Source organism: Leuciscus leuciscus (assembly GCF_965113295.1).
Source record: "Leuciscus leuciscus genome assembly, chromosome: 12".
NCBI classification, from domain to species: Eukaryota; Metazoa; Chordata; class Actinopteri; order Cypriniformes; family Leuciscidae; genus Leuciscus; species Leuciscus leuciscus.
Genome location: NC_138736.1, coordinates 17,535,162 through 17,557,713, shown reverse-complemented (window position 1 = coordinate 17,557,713; position 22,552 = coordinate 17,535,162). Strand labels below are relative to the sequence as shown.

At 35.5% G+C, this 22,552-nt stretch overlaps 2 protein-coding genes across 2 annotated transcripts; one reads left to right on the top strand and one right to left on the bottom strand.

Moving 5' to 3' along the window:
- Nucleotides 1-293: 293 nt before the first annotated feature.
- On the top strand, nt 294-4,132 carry tbxta (T-box transcription factor Ta). The gene is made up of 8 exons (XM_082186751.1): nt 294-551; nt 861-1,125; nt 1,301-1,435; nt 1,542-1,603; nt 1,719-1,780; nt 1,873-2,046; nt 3,024-3,147; nt 3,238-4,132. The coding sequence occupies exons 1-8, from the start codon at nt 367-369 to the stop codon at nt 3,500-3,502; spliced, it is 1,272 nt and encodes a 423-aa protein (XP_082042877.1). The 5' UTR covers nt 294-366; the 3' UTR covers nt 3,503-4,132.
- A 9,601-nt stretch (nt 4,133-13,733) lies between these two features.
- nudc (nudC nuclear distribution protein) lies at nt 13,734-21,268 on the bottom strand. Its single transcript, XM_082186780.1, has 9 exons — nt 21,083-21,268; nt 20,505-20,582; nt 19,143-19,355; nt 18,464-18,544; nt 18,244-18,357; nt 15,137-15,331; nt 14,972-15,055; nt 14,675-14,793; nt 13,734-13,989 (listed from the first exon to the last, which is right to left on the bottom strand). Exons 1-9 carry the CDS (start codon nt 21,155-21,157, stop codon nt 13,938-13,940), a joined length of 1,011 nt encoding a protein of 336 aa, XP_082042906.1. The 5' UTR covers nt 21,158-21,268; the 3' UTR covers nt 13,734-13,937.
- Between the last annotated feature and the right edge of the window lie 1,284 nt (nt 21,269-22,552).

The following is a 22,552-nucleotide window of genomic DNA, read 5'->3' as shown; positions in this document are numbered from 1 at the left end:
AGTTTTCTAATGTTGTCATGTTTTTCTTTTTATTTCATTATTTTTTTTTTTTTTTTACACAATGGTCTGTATCTTAAACGTTTTTCAGTGACTGTAGATTTTCAAGCACTTTAACACTTTGTAATGTGCCACTATGTAGGCTATGTCAAGAATACTTTCCGTTTTGTGGCGACAAATGATCGGGCGCTATTAGAGCGCGATGGGCCTGGTCTCGCGCTCCGGGTCACGCCCCGTAACAGCAGGGGCTCAGTATCGGGCCTTTAAAAAGCCTCCGGGCGCGTTAAAAGGGCAGTTTAAGACGTGCTGTCAAAGCATCGTAACCCAACGGGATTTCGGACTTAACGCAAGGTTTATTTTATCGGAAATATGTCTTCCTCAAGTCCCGATCAGCGCCTGGATCACCTCCTGAGCGCAGTGGAGAGCGAGTTTCAGAAGGGCAGCGAGAAAGGCGACGCGTCCGAGCGGGATATTAAACTTTCCCTTGATGACGCGGAGTTGTGGACCAAATTTAAAGAACTCACAAATGAAATGATTGTCACTAAGACTGGAAGGTATGTTGTGATTTGACAACAGTTAAAACTAAACGCTCCCATTAGCCTATAAAACCCTTTCTTTTTCTTTTTTTTTAAATCAGTAGGCCTACTCTTGATTTTAATTTGTACTTTTTTTTTTAAGTTACGCTAATTCAGAAGTCAGTTATCGCAAAAAAAAAAAAAAAAAAAAAGTTCCAGTCTTCCAACTCGGTCGTTTATTAGCGTTTTACTTTTGTCGCGATTAGCGATTATAATTATTCTTGTCGAGTTCATTCAGTTTGAATGCTATTAAAATGTTTTTTGACAAATCTTTGTCTCGTCTTCTAGGCGAATGTTTCCCGTGCTCAGAGCCAGTGTCTCCGGTCTCGACCCCAACGCAATGTACTCGGTGCTGCTGGACTTCGTGGCGGCCGATAATAACCGCTGGAAATATGTGAACGGCGAATGGGTGCCAGGTGGAAAACCCGAACCTCAGAGTCCGAGCTGCGTCTACATCCATCCAGACTCGCCCAACTTCGGCGCGCACTGGATGAAAGCGCCCGTCTCTTTCAGCAAAGTCAAACTCTCCAATAAACTCAATGGAGGAGGACAGGTAAAGGAAATCTTTATATCTCAGTGGTGAAATAAATAAATGTACAGTAAAAAAGTAAAAGTAGGCTATACCGTTTTTGTTAGGAGTAAAAAAAAAAAAATATTATACTTTTTTTTATTTTTTTTTTATTCAATATTTATGACATTTCATAATCAATATTTTTCTTCTCTTTTAGATTATGTTGAACTCTTTGCACAAATACGAACCCAGGATTCACATAGTGAAAGTCGGCGGGATTCAGAAAATGATCAGCAGTCAGTCTTTTCCTGAGACCCAGTTTATTGCGGTCACAGCTTATCAGAACGAAGAGGTGAGTGTTTGTTAAACGATTGAGATGTGTCCTCGACCTTCATAATGTTGCATTAATCGAACATTTCCCTCCATATTCATTAGCTCTAATCCTTAATTATTTTCAGATCACAGCTCTAAAGATCAAGCACAACCCGTTTGCCAAAGCATTCCTGGATGCCAAAGAAAGGTACAAGGAAAAATACAATTACTAGTCGTAATTTCTCTTTTATAGACATTCTGTAACCCCGTTTCGATAATTGATGTATGTGATTACAACTGAAATTTTGTTGTCATGTCAACAGAAGTGACCACAAGGACATCCCAGACCACAGCACTGATAATCAGCAATCTGGATATTCACAACGTAAGTGAACCAACACTCAAATGAACTATTCTAAATCTTCCCCTCAAACAGTGTCACATAGTATATTTAACATTTGTGTCTCCCTCCAACAGTTGGTGGCTGGTTCCTGCCCAGTAACGGCCCTATGGGCCCCAGCAGCAGCCCTCCTCAGTTCAGTGGGGCCCCTGTTCACTCCTCTGGCTCATACTGTGAGAGATACTCCAGCCTGAGGAACCACAGAGCTGCCCCGTATCCCAGCCATTACCCCCACCGCAGCACTACCAGCAGTAAGAGCAAATACATTCAGTTCAATTCAGCTTAAAGTACTTTATTGGCATGATTGTGTTTACATACATTATTATATATGAAGGGGGAAAAACATGTACGGGGATGGTCTGGTCACACTTCTTACTAGCAAAATTTTTGGTACAATGTACTTATTGTGTTCATGTTTTTCTGCTATTGAGGTGGGATACGGGTAAAGTTAGGGACAGGTTTGGTGATTTGGTTAGGTTTAGGTTTAAGGGAAGGATCAACAGTGTCATTTTAGATGCAATTACAGAAATTAATTACTGTCGTAATTACATGCTGATATATTCTTGGTTACTTTAGTTGGTTGCACTTTATTTTAAGGTTTCATTGTTACAGTGTAATTATATATGTAAGTACTGAGTAATATTAAGCAACTACATGTACTTACTATAGTGTTAGGGAAGGATTAGGATTTGGTTGAGAGTTAGTAGGATGTAATTATGCATAAATTACTGTTATTACTATGGTAAGTACATGTAACGTAACAAGGACTGTCAGTATTACAGTGTAGTTATACATTTAAGTACTGAGTAATAATAATTAACTACATGTACTTACTATAGGGTTAGGATGAGGGTTTGGTTTAGGGTTAATTGCATGTAATAATGCATAATTTATACTACAGTAACTCCATGTAATGTGTAACAATGACACTGTAAAATAAAGTGTAACCATAAATATTTTTTTTTAAATATAAGTACAATATAAAATGTGTATGTACACAATAAGTGCATTGTGAATATTAGTACACAGTGCACTTTGACTGTATTGATCAAGGCAATGGTTTCTGAGGGTGTGCAGTTGAAACAATTAAATGATATTGTAGACTGAAAACCTTTATAGTTAAAACTCAGTCCATTTTTGCACAGTAACATTGTCATTCATAGCAGTTGAAAGTGTGTTTCATTTGATTCCCTTCCATTAATTTCCTTTACTTGTATTTTGCTTTTAGATAACTACATGGACAACTCTTCAGGAAGTCTTGCTTCTCACGATAGCTGGTCAGCGCTGCAGATACCCAACTCTAGCGGCATGGGCACCCTGGCCCACACCACCAACACTACCTCTAACACCAGGTCGGGACTTTCTGCTAATTCTTTTTTTGTATTAATAACAATGACTGACCCATGGATTCACAAACTAACCATGTACTTTCTGCGTTACAGCCAGTACCCAAGCTTGTGGTCCGTTGCGGGGACGACCCTCACCCCGTCGGGCTCAGCATCGGGGTCCATCACCGGCGGCCTGACGTCTCAGTTCCTGCGCGGCTCTTCGGTGTCCTACTCTGGGCTGACCTCTTCTCTGCCTGTGTCCTCTCCCTCCTCGATGTATGATCCGGGCTTGAGCGAGGTTGGCGTGGGAGATGCCCAGTTTGAGAGCTCCATCGCCAGGCTTACAGCGTCCTGGGCTCCTGTGGCACAGAGCTACTGAGTTCCAGATGAATCCCAACTGAGACTCTGGGACTCATGGTGCAGTATGGGACATGATCTGAGGTGGAGATCCTACAAAGGCTGGCCTATTTCCAGAGGGAATCTAGAAGAGCTTCTCGCCGTTTCGACAATCAGAAAACGGGTCCATTTTTAAATTCACATCTTGCGAGTATCACAATCAAGAGCTGATAAGAGACAATCACTTAATCATAGAGTATCTATATTTACAAAAACCATCATGGGAATTTTAGACATCCGCCATTAAATGGGGCCAATTATTATGTTTATTCTTAATAATATTATCTAAAATATTAATAAGACCAAATCGTGCTGACTCACTAAAATGTATATGTGTGTAAATAAATAGAAATTAACGACCATTTTCATTGTATTACAGTATATAACTGTAACAGTCTTACATGTGCTTTGTGCAAGAGAAAGACAGACGTTGCTGTTTAGTTTGAAATGGTGGAAACGGTTGAAAAAACAAGTGACCCTGTAGTTATGTCTGCAATCCGTCCTATAGAGAAATCATTTGTACATATCTATCTATTTGTATTTGTTGGACTCTTTGTGAGTTTTATTTATGTCATTTTAATAATAAATTAAATTTCTTTCTTGTTTTCTGTCAGACACTTGCCAGTGGTCTTTATTTATCTTGTATTTTTTTTGAAATATTTGTCGTATTATTAACATTTGGCTTGTTCAAGGGACTTTATGTACAGATCTTGACATTGTAAGGAACAAAAAATAACACACTGCTAGTATTATCAGAATATCAATTGATCATCTTAAGAGGGTGAATGTGGACAAAAATGAACAGTTCATTGAAGTTATTCAATAAACAACGCAAATGTAAATTATTAAAATTGAACAGCTAACAAAACATATTTCTTAATAACAATAACGTCCTAACTGATAATTGGTGTTAATGGTTGTTTCCTATGAAACAGTTCGGTATTAATGGGAGGTTTTAAATATTTGCTTGTTCAAAACGCATTTTAGCATTTATCATAAATGAGACATTATACATGAATAATCTGATAACATACAAGGTTTTTCAGGTCTTTGTGTGCATAAGTTGTATTATTATTTCATGTGTATTGTTGAACATCTTGATCTTGAGCTAAATCAGTGAGGCAGTTTTAAGGAACTGGACAGCAGGTGAAAGGTAGTGAGTTTAGATGACAGTGCAGCGGCAGGTTTGTGCTAAATCAAGTCTGGGCTCATGTGATGCGCTTCACAATCTCTCACAGCGCTTTGTTAGAATCTGCAGATCTGTGTGACACATGGTCAACACATTTCAAATAAGAGAAGAAAAAATTAATAACAAATTGCAAGTGATTCTGACACCAATGAGAAAATTAAAATGGCAAAACCTAAAAAAAACAATAATTTAATCTTCTAAATGAGAGACACACGTTCTCTCTTTTTGCATTAACATTAATGTTGCACACTTTGTTAAAGATTCGTTTACTTTTTAACACATTTGTCTTCTCATATTTGTGCCATACTCTTATGTATATTGTTGGAGGTCTTTTATAGTTTTTATGTTTAAAGCTTTTAATAATAATAATAAATAACAACAACGACAATAATAATTATATTATTATTATTATTAGAAGTAGGCAAGGCAAGGCAGGCAAGTTTATTTATATAGCACATTTCATACACAATGGCAATTCAAAGTGCTTTACATAGAAGAAATTAAAATAATGAAAAGAAATAAGAATAATTAAAACAGTTTAGAAAAATAAAATAAAATACAGTACTTAAAAAAAAAAGAATATTATTATAAATCTTTCCTTCAAAGGAATCCCTTAAGACTTAAATCTTTCAACTTTCTTTTAACCTTCAATCTTCTTACGACTTCCATCTATCAACTTTCCTTTAACTTTCTTTTCTCCCTCATTTACTCACACGTTCTTTTTACTTTCTTTAGCACTGCGTTCACATTCTTTCTCAGACGAAAACTTTAATATCGACATTTAAATACTGTTGTACTTTCAGACCCACATTAATACACGTCACTTTCACATTATCACCTTCTGAGTGGGCATTTACAGTTACGGGCTAAATGCCCTGCTGACATAGGAGAAATTAAAATAATTAAAAGAAATAAGAATAATTAAAACAGTTTAGAAAAATAGAATAAAATACAGTACAGTAAAAACAGTCGGACGAACAGCGGCACAGTGCTCATTCAGTAAATGCATAGCTAAACAGAAGTGTTTTGAGTCTGGATTTGAATGTGACCACTGTAGGAGCACCTCTGATCTCTTCTGGAAGCTGGTTCCAGCTGCGGCTGGCATAATAGCTAAAAGCAGACTCACCGTGTTTAGAGTGAACCCTTGGTATTTCTAGCTGATATGATCCTAATGATCTGAGTGATCTAGTAGTAGTATTAATTATAATGGTAGTGAATTGACATTAGTATTTTATTATTTTATTAAAGCGTTGTTTAAATAATAATAATAATAATAATAATAATAGAAATTAAATAATAAAACAATAATACAATTATTGTTATTATTATTAGTAGTAGTTGTGGTAGAAGTGGTAATGGTAATGTATTGGCATTATTATTATTATTTATTATTATTTAAAGCATTGTTTAAAATATAATAATAGTAATAATAATAAAAAATAATTATTATTACTATTATTATTATAATCAGTAGTAGTAGTAGCAGTAATAATGGTACTGTATTGGTATTGTTATTATTATTTAAAGATTTGTTTAAATAATAATAATAGTTATTATTATCATTATTATTATAATTAGTAGTAGTAGTAATAGTAGTTGTGGTGATGGTAGTGTATTGGTATTATTATTATTTAAAGCTTTGTTTAAATGATAAAAATAGCAATAATAATAATCTTGATAATAATAATAATAAAACATTTTTTTATAAGTTGTAGTGGTGGTAATGGTGGTGTATTGGTAGGCCTATTAGTATTTTATTCTTATTTTAAAAGCTTTGTTTTCTCAGGTAATCAGGATTCAAATCTCTCATTAATGAAATGAAATGAAACACGTCCTAAACGCTCTCTGCATGAGCTGTGTGTGACTGAAAGCTGCTGATGTCACTGCTCATTGACAGCACTGGAGATCTGCGGTCTGGGCCGTGATTGAGGACTCAACACCAGGGCGTAAATGAAGCCTGGAGGGTCACGGGGACACAGGCAAACAGTAATGAAGGAGCAATGTGACAGGCAGCTGGTAGAGCAGCCATGGTGTGTGTTCCCAGAGTAAAGAGAACAACCCATGAAAGTTCGTCTTTCTAAACAGATCTCTGTCTGTACTGTGTGGAGGTCGAAACTCTCACAGAACGCAGCCCTGAAAAGCACTTTGTAAATTGTATAAGCAACCGACTGTTGTGAAAGCACTTGCACATAATGCACAGGTTTTGAAGGAATCCTGACAATTTAGTTTAAATGGTAATCTCTAACATTTTACAATGTTAAAAAATCTGGGGAAAAAAATGTTTAATACATTTGTATTTTGAGAGTCTTAACACATATCCAAAGTTTCATTTTTGTGCTATAAAATATGGCTTTAAAAAAAAATGCTATGTGCCTCTTCCGGGTCGAAAAGGACCTGCATGCATCAGGAGGGTTTAAAAAAATCCTGAGAATCACACTCATTCATTTAGACTTTAAAATGTCAAAAATGTACAATGATGGATGGGGTGGGCTTAAAGATCTGTCTTGATAACATAAAAATTGGAAGACTTGTTTGCTAGAGGATGCGATACATGGGAGGTCACCATTTTGAGGACGGCACTAACCCCATGGTCATTGTAGGAAGTCACATTTATGTGCATTATGAATGCAAATATGAAATACGGACACTTCGAAAAATCCGGATGACATTGCATTATCAAACCAACATCATCTAGTCAAGTTTCAAGTCAAGTCAAGTTTATTTGTATAGCGCTTTTCACAATACAGATTGTATCAAAGCAGCTTCACAGTATTAAATTAAAATAATACAACAAAGTTTGTTTCAAGAGGAATTTATTGATTGATAAAATTAAATTAAATATCCCCAAAATATCCCCAACTGAGCAAGCCAAAGGCAACAGTGTCAAGGCAACATCTGTCCTCAAATGCTGCTAGCGTCTCACAACTAACATAGTCCATGTGATTTTTAGTGAAGGTATGAAGTCATTTCTCCTCAAGTTCACACAGGTGTCCTATAGAGCAACCACAGGTGTTTCTTTAAATGCATCTGATCAGTGACGAGTCTTCTCCGAGTATTTCTAGCTCTCTGACTGAGCTCTTTGTCTGTGTGGTTTGTCTGCACACTCATAACATCCTAAACACACACATATGGCAGCCTGCCTGTGTTTATCCTTGTTAATAATAGCTTCATTGGGTCTCTGTCTTCCTGGCAAGTGTGTCTTTTAAATACGCTCTTCAAAGTGTGCTCGGCACACAGGTGAGGAAAGGAAGGCCTAAAGGACCCCTCACTGTGAGGACAAATGAGATCATTGTGTTCTGAAGTGTGCTATTTGTTGTTTTCCATTGGTGCCCGCTTTACCCATGTGGACCTCACCAGTCTTGAGTTTGCTTGTTAACACTGCTAACATTGCATGTTACTGAGAAGGTGGATATTGAGAATTATGTGTTTATGATACATTAGCACAAGTCATTCTCTGGGATGGCTTAAGTACTTATGTTTGTTTTTTTATGTTTGTATGTTGTGTCGTTTAGTTGCTGCTTTAATTTTTTAAGTACAATCAACTTGAATGTTTAAGTTATTTCAACTTAAATGACGTTAAACGGACTTAAATTTTGTATAACTAAAGTTGAAAATTGCTTAACTTATTTTGATGAGTTAAAGTAATGTAAAAAATATGTTGTCATAAAATTTATCATATTGTTTATAAAAGTTAAATACATCGCATGTATTTAGTTGTAGCCTACACATGAATAACAGGACGGTTTTGACTCAGAAGAGATACATAAAAATAAATGCACAGTTTCTAGTACAGGAAGCAAGCTGTGCAAATGTTTATTTATTTACTTTAGATTATTTAAAATATATTAGCCTAAAACTTTTTTAGACATGTTATGCAGACTTTTTTTTTTTAATCTGAGTTAGATTTTCATTTTAGAAATGACTTTTATATAATATCTTTTAGCATCTTTCCCATATCTCACACACATTTGGGACTGAATGATATGCTATTGATTAACCATTGCAGCATGAAAAACCGCTGATGTCAATACAGTTAATATTCATTATTCTCAGATTGTATGTTCCTATACATTTCTGATGCAAGATTATTTCCATACATCAATGTAGTTTGTCTGTAGTTCATGTAAAATGTGTCATTTTACAAATTTTCTCAAATTGTTTATAATAAAAAGGGGTAAATGTGGTAATAACATGGTAACATTCAAAACTTAGTTTGTTGCGCATTCACTCATTAAAGGGAAGTTATTATAAGATACAATACGTTTTTAGTTTAAAAATATTACGTTGCGTCACAAGTTTTATAAGCTTATGTTCCACTGGGAATTCAAAAATCGTAAGAATGCATTATGAAGGTTGAAAAATATGCATTGTAATAAGTGCATTTTCCCAATTAAAAACTCACTTTAAAGGTTTGTAATTGAATTCACATCCCATTAAATTTGGCATAACAGGATGAAATCTGAATGAGTGGGACAATAATATGATGAGAAAATGTTAAACGATCTTCAAAAAAAGGAAAAATATTTGTTAAAGCTGCCATTAGTATATACTAATATGGTGGAAAGCAATACTGGGGGCAGCAAACATGAACAGACCTGGGGACAGAAATGTCAAATAAATCAAATCTGAGGCTGCATCTGAAATCGCATACTTCCCTATACTATATAGTAGGCGAAAAACAGTATGTGACAAAAGAAGTATGTCAGAATTCACAGCACTCATAAAAGTGTAGGCAAAAGTACCCAGATGACCTAGTTCTTCCAGTGAGATCCTGAAGTGTGCATTCGATGGACACTTTACAATCCCATGAGGCCACGGGAGAGGATTTGTGAATGGCAGTGAAGCGATGTTGACGCTGGTAGGTCACATGATAATGACAACATGGTGAATGTAGTACGTCCAGATTACATTCATACAACACACATTCATACTATATAGAACATACTTTTTTAGTGGTTGTAAAGTAATTACTTATTCAAAATAAGAACCTACTCAAGAGAGTACGAGATTTTGGACGCAGCCTTCGACTAGTTAGGTTTTTCTAGTTCAATTAATCTTAAAGTATGACATCAACATTGTATAGCTGCTGTTAGTTGTGTGTATATACAGTATATAGGAAAAATGATTGGTTTAAGACAAAAGAGGATTTTGTTATATTGTTTTTCCCAAGAAACAGAACATAGAGAATGGCAGCATATTTTCCAGTCTATCCATAGGGACCTTGTTTTCCATCAACAATGCCAATGCATCTTCTATTTCCCGGTATCGGTGCAGTCAGTACAGAGTGAGTGCATGACTGGGTAAACACTTGGGTTATAATGGTGAGTCTGAATGCGAGGACTTGTGGATGAGTTATGGGTCCCTGCTGCCAAAAACAAGTCATCTAGTCTGGAGCGGCCCGTCGTGGTGCTGTGTTTGCCCATCATCTCTCTTGCCTTTCACCCCCACACAAACCCACTTCGCCTTCTGATGTCTGTGTGCCTTCGCTAATGAAGAAATTCTCGTACCTGGGTGAGACATAGCTGTCAGCTGAGCAACCTCCAGCTCTCCGTCCCGATCCTTCACCCCGGCCAGCTCAACACTACACCCACCGACAGAGACGGAGCGTTCTGGGAGAAAACATTACAGCTGCATCATGCAGAAGGTGGCCTAGCTTTACCTCTTTTCTCAAAATCACAAATCAGATCTCTTTAATATCTCTGTCAATCCTCCTGGACTGCATTGAGATTAAATGGAGAGCAGTTTGCTTTAGGCTGCTCATTTTGCATGAGAAAATCTAAATATCTCAATACAAACTCAAATACTTCTCATCAAATGATCAAGACCACCCTTGTGAAACAGAAGTACACTTTAACACACTTTTAAAAAGAGTACTTATTACAGAAATAATACAATTTAACACTACAGTTCTGCTCACATGGCTGTCAATGAAATGAATGTACTATATTTTAGTTTGATGATGTTTTTTTATTTAATATTTTGTAACTTTAGGGGATTTTATTGAACTAAATTATATTTATGGAATAGTTTATCCATTTATTACCTGTTAACCACTTTTCAGCACATACATGAAAAGTAAATTTATATGAAATGCAGTTAGCTGAACTTTAAGACATTTTTATATGAAATTTCTTCTATTGGCTTTCAAATATGGTTAAAGTGCACTGCCAAATGTACTCACAAGCATTTATGGAAAACTAAAATATAATATAATGTAATTTCTATATTTAAATGTGTATGTCATATATTTAAATATATTTTGTAATAATAAAGTTGCAATTTAGTACAGTTAAAATATATGAACTTTAAATTGAATATACACTACAGTTAAAATTATAATCAAGTACTTTACATGCGTTATAATGTATTATAATAAACAATTGATTATAAAAATATTTAAATTGATATTAATACATTTTAAACTTTCACAAAAAAAAAATTGTGAATGTATTATCAAACATGAATTAACAATGAACAATACTTTATTTATAAATATTTACAACATTAATAAATGCTGTAAAAGCTGTAAAGATACATTATGCAAATAACTATTAACGTCATTAAAAAGTGAAAGCAGTTTTTCCCCCCTGATACAATCAAAATAAAGCGAAACATAGGCCTATAATAAATCAGTTTATGGACAAAAGAGAATAATGAAAACGGTTTTAAGTTTTTCAAAACTGTCTAGATTAGTAGGCCTAGTTCACTAAATGATTGGTCTGCTTCAAAAAAATTAAAATAAAATGTTGTGTTTGTGCTAAACATCATTAAATGTTTATCTACCATTTTGACGACTGAGCTGTGAAATCGCCTACAAGAGGCAAAGTTACTATTAAGATTTAGGAAACATATGTGCCATTTCACATACAACAAACACTTGCTAGTTTGCACGAGCTAATGCAACTGACAGGCACGAGTAAGATGGTAACTGACACTCTCACCATCATGATGAAGGCCGCCACTAAAGCTATAGACAGTCGCACGATGTCCAAGAGAGTTGTTAACAAACTGCACACTCGGCTCCAAACCATTAGCAGTGATACAAAATATACTATCAAGCCTGGGTGAGGAATAACTTGTGATAGCCAGGATGTCAGAGGATGGTCTGATCGGTTATTTTGCTCTAAAGGAATAGATATTTGAAATACATGATCAGCACCTACATTTGAAATGAAATAGGCCTAAATAAAAACTGCATACAAAATATATGACATAAAAAAAATGGGATAACACCCATTAGACTTTTCTAAAGAAGCAGAAAAAGCATTAAAAAAATGTATTGTTAAGATTCTCATATTGGTAGGGCCAAAGTGATCCCAAACAGAAAGACTGTTAGTGTGGAGAATAATGCTTGTCTTCTTTGTTGTGTAAAAAAGGATGATTAAATCTTCATTAATATCTTTCTACTGTACTGGGTTTAAATATAGGTCAGAGGAACTGTTTAAAAGAAATGATGGGGAAACAATAGATTAATCTGGAATTACTATTATGTTTAGCCTAAGGGTCTCTGGGTCTCATTTTCTACCACAGTTCTCAATACAGTACATTTAGTTCTGACATTTATTAGCCACCATGATTCAAATGAATAAAAAATGTAATGTATTAAATTATTTTTATTTTACAGCAGTGACAACTGTAGTAAAGTATGATATGTTTCAGTGGTAACAATAATTACTATGGTACAATTTGTAAGGTTGAAAACGAGAGGAACCTTACTTTCAACCCACCTTACAAATTGGCGCCACCTGAAGGCCAGGAGAGGAAAAACAAGTTGCAGCTCCCACAAAAACACAAACCACTGTCTCAATGATCATTTGCCAACACTGACCCCTTGTGTCTGCATCCGAAATCGCATACTTCACTACTAGTAGGTGAAAAAACGTACGTGACAAAAGTAGTATGTACGAATAGTACAGCACTCATAAAAGAGTAGGCAAAAAGTACCCGGATGACCTACTACTTCAAGCTAGATTCTGAAGTGTGCATGTGATGAACACTTAACAATCCCATGAGGCCATGGGAGAGGATTTGTGAATGGCAGTGAAGTGATGTCACGTGCTAATCATAGACAGTATAAGAAGGTGATAATGACAACATGGCGAATATAGTACTTCCAGATTACATGCATACTACACACATTCATACTATATAGAATAAAAAATGTTTTTGTGGTCATGAAGTGATTCTTCTCAAAATTCTTAAATTCTTCTCAAAATAAGAACCTACTCAAGAGAGAATACGATTTCGGACACAGCCATATTCTCTTGAGTAGGTACTTGTTTTTAACAATTACTTTACAACAGCATAAAAAGTATGGTCTAGTATGAATGTAATCTGGACATACTTCATTCACCATGTTTTCAGATTCACTGTCATTCACAAATCCTCTCCCGTGGCCTCATGAGACAGCAAAGCGTCCATCATACTATATGCACACTTCACAATCTCTCCGGAAGTAGTAGGTCATCCGGGTACTTTTTACTATTTTATGAGTACTGTGAATGCAGCCCATGAAATACTGTTTTATCTAACAGTAAAGCAGTTCATGATATAGGTCAAATATTTATAAATAAAATAAAATGTTTTAAAGTTTAATTTTAAAGTAAATCAAATCAATTCTTTAATTAGAATAAATATACTGAATATTCAGAAAAAACATGATACTGTATTTTTTTGTATTGTAGCAACCTTCACATTTCTTAGGGGCAGAGCACTTGACTGTTCACTCTAGCTTGTAATTAAGAGATTTAGAGTTAAATTTGCCATAAATCTGGTCAATTTGTATAAAAATGTCTTCACAAAAGTTTTCATCAGGCTCATCCTAATAACACTATTCAGATTCACTAATTATACATTAACTCTAAACCACTCTATAAAACAATAATCTTATTCTAGGTTACCACTGGAAAAAGTGTGGAGCTCTAACCAGCAGTCTGTATACGAGACTTTACAGGACATTTATAAAACCGTTACAATCAACAAAATAGTTTTAAGAGAGTTTAAGAGTTAAAGTTACACAAACAGGTAAGGTTTCAACTGATTTATTTAAAAAAAACAAAGACAAAGAAGCAAGACATGGTGTATGATACTTTCATCATCACAACATGGAAATTGTCAGTTGAACACTCGTAAACCCCAAAACAAACTTGTGTAACTGATCAGGTGAGCAGAACAGGAAGGGTAACCTTGGGTCACATGTCCAGTGATGATCATGCAGCACAAGCGGCTCTCAGCTGAATTTGGCTTTAGAGAAGTCCATCTCAGGATGCTGAGACATGAACCTGCAGACAGTAGAAAATTAATGCATTCAGAAGAGTACGCTTCTACTTTAAACACACAGAATGGATTTATTTACATGACCGTTCAAAAGGTTTGAGGTCGGTAAGATAAAAAAATAAAAAAACACATTAACTCATACTAACTGTTTTCTATTTGAATATATTTTAAAATGTAATTTATTCCTGTGAAGGTAAAGCTGAATTTTCAGCAGCAATCACCTGTCTTCAGGGTCACATTATACTTCAGAACCAATTTTTAGAGTTATGCTGCTTAATATTTTTGTGTGGAAACCTTGATACATTTTTCAGGATTTGTTTCTGATAAACAAAGTTTAAAAGAACATAATTTATTTGTTTTTAGAGTCACTTTGTCCATAATAACAAGTCTTTGTTGAATAAAAGTACTAATTTCTAAAAAACTAAATAAAAAAAACAATCTTACTGACAAAACTTTTTAACTGTGGTATATATTATGAAATTTTATTTCAAAGTAAAATGTATTTAACAAAAAGAAAATTACCTGAATTATTTATTAATTAATATATTTTGGGAGTTGCAGCTCATGACATTTTCCAAAAAATATCAAATTATCTGAATATTAAAGAGACAATCATGAGGGTTTCTCTCTGACATCTTTTCCAGCTTTATGTTTTTTTTCTGGTAGCACCACATGACATTGTATTCTTACTTCTTCAGGATATCCTGCTTCTTCTGCTCTTCAGAGGTGGGCAGCCCCATGGACTTCTGCCTCTGATCATACATCATCTTCTCCACCATACTGCGCGTCTCACCGTCCAAATCTGACAGCTGAGCAGATTCCATTTAAAAACACGGCATGGGATTAAAGGGTGTGATTCATCATTTTGTCTTGTAATAATTCAATATTTATTAGACTACACAATAATCCCTTCAAGCTTGAACATGCTGTTTGAAATCAACCCTTGATTAAAAACCTTACAGTCCTGACTAGGAGGTTTGCGCTTACCTTGGAATTCTCTGGGCAAATTTTCTTGGTGTTGATTTCAGGGTCTGTGGCCACAAACCTGCTCCACCACTCCATTTTGTTTATCTGGAATAAACGTGCATCATTAGTCATCCGGGCAAATCACAAACTCAAACAAATGCCATCTATGCATGCTCTCATCAATACCTTCTCAAAATGGATGGTGACCACTTTCCCATCCTCTATGAGCCAAGAGCTCTCCTCCACTTTCACATCATTGCACAGCTGTCCGTCAATCACAGGCGGATGACCCTTCAAGCCGACCTTCAGGGAACGCCGCTGTATGTCCACGACCACATCCTTGCCCTTCAGACGGAAGTTCACATCGAAAGGCACAACCAGCTGCGAGAGGATTGACAGTTGAGATATTGGGGAGAGGGTCTTTTTTATTTTTTTTATTAACCCTTTCACACGTAAGTTTAAAATATTCTGGCTGACCCCCCAGCGTGAGTTTTTCAAGGCGACCGTTATTTAGAATGTGTCACTTTATGGTTTCCGTGGTGACGCGTCATTGCTTGTCACGTGACACACCGCAGCAACAACAGAGCTGAATGAATGATGAACTGCTTTTATGTCATTTTTCCTTTTTTATTCAAAATATTCACAAATTTGTTAGATATGGCATGAAATATCTGATATTCCGGTTGTCAAATATATGCAAGTGGAAGTGTTTTGTTGTTTAAACACCTTTATAACGATCGCGTTAGTTGAGCTGTATTCGCGATGGGCGCCGCCATCTTAGTTTGTGCCGCAGACGCAGTTCAGAGAATCGGATCTGTTGGATTTACAACACGTTAATTCATCCACTTCTCCCGAAATACATACAAGTAAGTGACAGGTGAACTGGGAGAAGAATAGAGTAAACTTTAAAGTTACTTACACAATGTGTATCTGATATGAATAAAACTAATTATAATGGAAAGGATTATTATTGCCTCTTCCTTTGACATCAGTGTGTATTTTACGAACTCTAATGTATTGTTTTTTTAGTACTTATATGTCTGAAACCTAAAATAAACATTATGTGGTTGAAAACACTGAAAAGTTGTGGTATATGACAGCTCTGAGCGCGCCTGCCTCTGGCTCAGCGCCAGCCAACGCGCGAAAGCACATTTGAATTTAGCAGTTGATCACGTCATGCACTGACCGTTCTAATCACACCGGAGTGATCGTACGCTCCAGGGACCAGCCTAGACTGATCACACCGGTGTGATCGTACGCTCCAGGGACCAGCCTAGACTGATCACACCGGAGTGATCGTACGCTCCAGGGACCAGCTTAGACTGATCACACCGGTGTGATCGTACGCTCCAGGGACCAGCCTAGACTGATCACACCGGAGTGATCGTACGCTCCAGGGACCAGCCTAGACTGATCACACCGGAGTGATTGTACGCTCCAGGGACCAGCCTAGACTGATCACACCGGTGTGATCGTACGTGCGAAAGGGTTAAGATTGTTCTTATTTTTTATTGTTAAATTCTTTTTACAAAAATTCTACCACAATTCCCATTACCTTAATTATCATGAAAATGTTACAAAGCAAAATCTTTTTTTTGGGGGGGGTTAAGTACGAATGTTATTTACCCATAAACATTCTGATCTTCACCTTGTGTGTATAATAAATAGTGATGCACTGAAATGCATATGTGGCCAAAATAACAAAAACAGAATTATTTGGAGGGCCGAAATCATTGACTGAAACAGTGACATTATTTAGTGCAGTGGTTCTCAACCGGAATTATAAAAAAGAAGGGAGCGGCAAGGCTAAGGAATAATGTACAGTTAACAGACTTATCGTCGCTGTCGGGCGGAAACCTCGTATGTCCAAATTTGGTAAATTTCATATTTTTTCACAAATCGATGCTATTGGTCAGTCCCCATGTGGTTCTGTTATTTTTACAAATTATTAACCAATCTAAAGTGTTGAAAATAGCTTGAGAGCAAATCTCGTAACTCCATTGGACACTTCAACTGTCTGAGAATCCTCGTAACTCCACCTCTTCTTCAGTCCGCGGCGGGCGGGAGCCTCGCGGCATTTTGTCTCCTCAGGATTGAAACTCGCAACGATTAAGAAACCCTCGTCGAGCAACATGTAAAGCAAGCCTTAACTCTGATTTTATCTGTGTTAAACTATGATATCAGTTATTGATGTATTTTAAATGTCATTATAGCCTACTTGTGCATTGAAGTTTTAAAATGTATCTACTATAATACTTGAATTGAAATAAATGTTTTGGATACCAGCTTTAAATTATTGTTTTTATTATTATTTTACTGACTCGAAGTTGGCACTGTGCATGTAAAATACCCCAAGTAGCAGGTTTTATTTATGGGAGAATAAGGGTCTGTCTACTGGCGCCAGTAAGTTAAGCCTATTTTTGCATAACTCTGTCTGTTTTTTTAGACAATAACGAGTGAAAATAGTTAGGTTAGATACATTTGAGTTGGCTTGTTTTGTTAAAAATCGATAGCTGTAATGCTTCGGTGCAGAAGGAAGCCCGTGAGCCACGGAGGTAAATTTGCGTGCAGATTAGGCAAATTTCCACCTATTAGACAACGTTAGTCAGCTCATCATTTTTTGTTCTGCTTCACTTATAGCTCTTAAACCTTTAAAATGGAGTTTAGGAAGATGTATGTAACCACAGTCGTTAGCTTTGGTGAACTATTGAAGCCTTTTCTCTTGTCAAAAGGCTCAACGCGACCGCAGACTTTGTTTGCGTGCAGATATTAATTTCCGCCTATTTTAGACAGCCTAATATTTTGGTATTGCATCACTCATATCTCTTAAACGTTTAAAATGGAGTTTAGGAAGATGTATGTAACCACAATCATTAGATTTGAATAGCTCTTAAAGCCTTATCTCTTATCAAAAGGCTGAACGCGACCGCAGACTTTGATAAACACTGCTGGCAGCAGCGACGTCTGTGTCCGTTCCATTCTAATCAATGACAGCGTAACCTCGTATCTCCCTGCTCTCAAGTCATAAATCTCGTATCTCCGATTAAACATAATTTTAGGGAAATGTTGTGTTAATGTTGGTATACAACAGTATATGATAGCAATATAAGGTATAATACCAACTTTAACGATACAATGTTTAATAACTCAAAAAATATGCAGTGTTTTTAATTTCCTGAAAAATAATGGTTTTGGAGATACGAGGATTCCGCCCGACAGCGACGTTATGTAAAATAACTCTCTGATTGACTGACTCTCTGTTCAACTGGTAAATAAAGAAAAATACGACTCACATCCACTTCAGACAGGGTCTGGGTCCACCGGTAGTTTGAAAGGTCTGCTCCATTTCCAGCATTGGGCTTTATCTTGTCTTTGTCCTTTTCATCTTCCTCTCCTTCTGAGTCCGACTGACATACACACACAAGTGAGCATTAGACATTAATGTAGAGTGCTCAAAACTACATCATTTCAGTTTTCACTGCTATATTTATTAATGATATAAATCCCACTTACCCCTTTTGTGTCTTTTGCTTTTCCTGATGTATCGACATCTGTTTTCTCAGCTACTCCAGAATCTTTCTTTTCTTCTTTTGTCTGAATGGTGAAAATTACTCATGAATCACATTTGATGCTTACATGGTGTTAAAGGGATAGTTTATCCAAAATTGTTAATTCTCTCATTTAATAACCCTCATGTTATTCCAAACCCATAAATCTTCGAAACAAGTTTCATTAAAATATCTTGATTTTTGTTTTCACAAATTAACCAAAGTCTTATGGATTGGGAGTAAATTACAGAATTTTCATTTTTAGGTGAACTATCCCTTTAAGGTGTAAAAGTATTTAGTTTATGCATATTTGGTATAAGATAAGGTAATACATAAACTCCCGGTTTCACAGACAAGACTTAAGCTAGTCCCAGACTAAAATGCATGTTTGAGCTGTTTTAACTGAAATCATCTTGCACTGACATATATTAAAATATGCCAGTGTGCAATTGTTTTGTCTCAAGATGCACACTAGTAATGTTTTTTTTTTCAGAGGCATGTTTATAAAATACCTAAGACCTAATCCTGGCTTAATCTAAGCCCCGTCTGTAAAACCAGGCCAAACAGTATAAGAACATTTAGTACATGAACATGAACAGGACATAAAAGAGTTTTAGGAATTGTAATGGTTTAGAAATGCTCACTTGATTTAATTGTGACTGCAGTCTCTCAGCCTCCTCATCAGTGAGTTCTTTGATTCTAGGCTCCTCTGTGTCCTGTTTCTTCTTTTTCTCCTCTTCCTTCAGTTTGGCAGCTCGCTCAGCCTTCTCTTTCTTCTCTTTCTCTTGTCTGGACTGTTTGTCTTTCTGAACTTTGAGGGCGAGCTGATTGTGATGAGCAAACACCTCTTTAACCAGCTATAAGACAAATGAAAAAGAAAGCAGCTCAATAATTGGTTGGAATATCAAATGCTCACAAATTTAGCCAATATGTAGAATAAAGGTTGTTTTTTTTTTTAATGGCATTGGTTTCTAATTCTAATGAAAAATGTGAATAACATAATTTCAAACCATTCCTCAAATGTAATCTTTTTTTATATATATGACACTACTTGGAGTAAATAATGGCAGAAATATTTATATATTGGGTGAACTATTCATTTAAAGTCACCATTAAATCAAAATTGACAATTTTTTTTTATGGAATATTTCATTTTATTATAAATGATTTAAGGGCCAGATTTACTAACATCTTGTGCCAGCACAAACCCTCTTTTGGTGTTAAAAAACTACTGTCAGAATCTACTAAAGACACGAAGGCGTGAACAGTTAATTTTGTGGCTGACCTTATTGCATATATGCATTTGTAGGAGTTTCCCTTTCAGATGCTTATGGGAGGAGAGTATTTGAATGAATCATGCAAGGTGAATTACTAAGGTCTGCACTAGTCAATTTACTGCTATTTGAGCCATTTACTGCCCAGAAAAAGCTTGTCTTAAACCACTCTTAATTTGCGCTGCTCTTCATAGATTGTGTTGGTCATTATTGAAATGCTCCGGCTGCGTCTGTGTTCTTTAATTTGCGCATCAGTAGATCACGCGCAGAACTTTCCACTCCCATGCCATCAGTGCTTTTATGGGATTGCGCTCTCACGCTAATTTGCCATTTAGTAAATCTGGCCCGTGTAAATCATTCTTTTTTGAAAAGTGTCATGTGTCCTCATAATCTTTAATCAAAATAACTTCCTCTCCCTCTTGCAATGACATCTCTTCCCCGATGACGTGTTTTTCAGCACAGAGAGGCAGGACAACTTGTCGCTCACATTAGATCACAGCAATAGCAACCACAACCATCCAATCAATTCCTAATGAACAAAATCAAGTCCCGCTCTACGAGAAGTCGTTTTACTCGAATATACGTCACAATAGGGAATAAAATACTATCGTAACTTATGTTTCATGCTGACTTTAAGGTGCAAAAAGACAAACAGTCAATGATTCTCAAATATAAATAAAGCAGACATGACTTCAGTTAAATCTTAGTTAGTACAACTGACAGTCAAGAGACCTTCTCTGGGGCTCCGGGCTCTCCTCCCGAGAAGAAATCCGTTTTCCTCCTTAGAAAACTGAAGAATGTGTTCACCAGCTGTCAACAATAATAATGAAGAAGAAATGAGAAGAGAAGAGAAGTGCTACACAACTAGAAAGGTATAACACAACAACAAGCCACTAATGTTCACTGGAATGGCATAACATAGAAATCAGGTTTATGGGTTTAGTGGTCATTGATTGATATGCAATGGCTGTTTCAAAACCTAGTGAGCTGCCTAAGTAGACAGCATTATGGACATCCTAGGCACATTTAAATACAGTCTAAAAAAATATAACGTTATGACTAGGTTTTAAAACAAAAACATGTTCTCCAAATAATACAACATTGTAATACCTCATATACTTTGTGCATGTATAAACAATAAATGATAACAGCATATTAATGTGCTGTTTTGCCAACCCAACACTAACAAGCAGCCAAGTTCTCCGTAACTAATGTAACGGTTTCATACAGATGTCTTTTACATTACAGCCAGTCATCGTGCATCAGTTAGCTCGGCTGCTAGCATGCAGCTGCATGTGTTGACATGTTACCTCCTGCACTCCTCCTTCATGCTGCTGCGCCATGGCGAGCAACATCCCATCGAATTTCTCCTCCTCATCACCCATTTTCACTACTATTTACTAGAGATGGTAGATTAAATAACTACAATTTGATGGGTGATGCTAAGAATCACGCTAACACCGGTGTGTTGCCTAGACTTCCTAGCTACAAGGACCGCCCACATAATCTTTAGGACCAATCAGATCACAAACACTTGAAGGACAAACGCGCAAACCAATCAGATGATAGTTTAGAAAGCTGTAACGTTAGCTGGTGAGGCGGTTCTAAGCGCGCAAAGAAGAGGCCCAAAGACCTTTATATGGGGGAACTTTCTAGAGACCACTAGCACTGACAGACTTATATTCGGACATGCAGAAAAATAATACATACAGTTTGAAGATTGTCTATATTAAGCTCAATAAATGGTCTAGGAAATGAAAAACACAAGCACACGATAAGACATGAACTACTAGCCTACCAATAGGCTACATGGGCAATTTCATATAGCTGTAAGGACAATGGAATAATAAATAATAAAAATATTAAATAAAATATATAAAATTGAGAGAAATATCATTCGTATAGTACCTGAGAACATGCTACTTCCATATTCACTAATAAATGTTTGTACTCTTTAAATTGTCAGTTACATTTATTCTGTTTAAATAATATAAAATAAGTATTAAATAATAACATGGTCATGATTATGATGATGTTGTGCCAGCTGTAATAATGTATGAATAATGTATGATACAGTGTAATACAGTACAGCATAATAATGTATGAATAATATACAAATATTGATAATGATTTAATTTATCAATTATTTTATATATAAAAATATAAAATAAAAAATATAAAATTGATAGAAATATCATTCGTATAGTACCTGAGAACATGATACTTCCATATTCACTAATAAATGTTTACTCTTTAAATTGTCAGTTACATTTATTCTGTTTAAATGATATAAAATAAGTATTAAATAATAACATGGTCATGATTATGATGATGTTGTGTCAGCTGTAATAATGTATGAATAATGTATGATACAGTGTAATATAGTACAGCATAATAATGTATGAATAATATACAAATATTGATAATGATTTAATTTATCAATTATTTTATATATAAAAATATTATATAAAAACAATAAAACATTATTTTCAAACATGATATGATTTTCTTTTTTTTTCTTTTTTATCTGAGGTTGTTACTTATCATCTATTCACTTGGCTTGTCTGCTTCTGAACGCAATGCTGATTAATTGAGGTGAATGACCAAGAGTGCAACTTGTGACTAAGATAACAAATCAATGTTATCTCATACTCTAATATAGGCCTAATAAACACTGAAATAATAATTATGTATAGTTTTCAACAGATTATTATTAAGATTATTATTACTATTTCAATGTTTTTCAAATATACATAAATACATACATACATATACATACT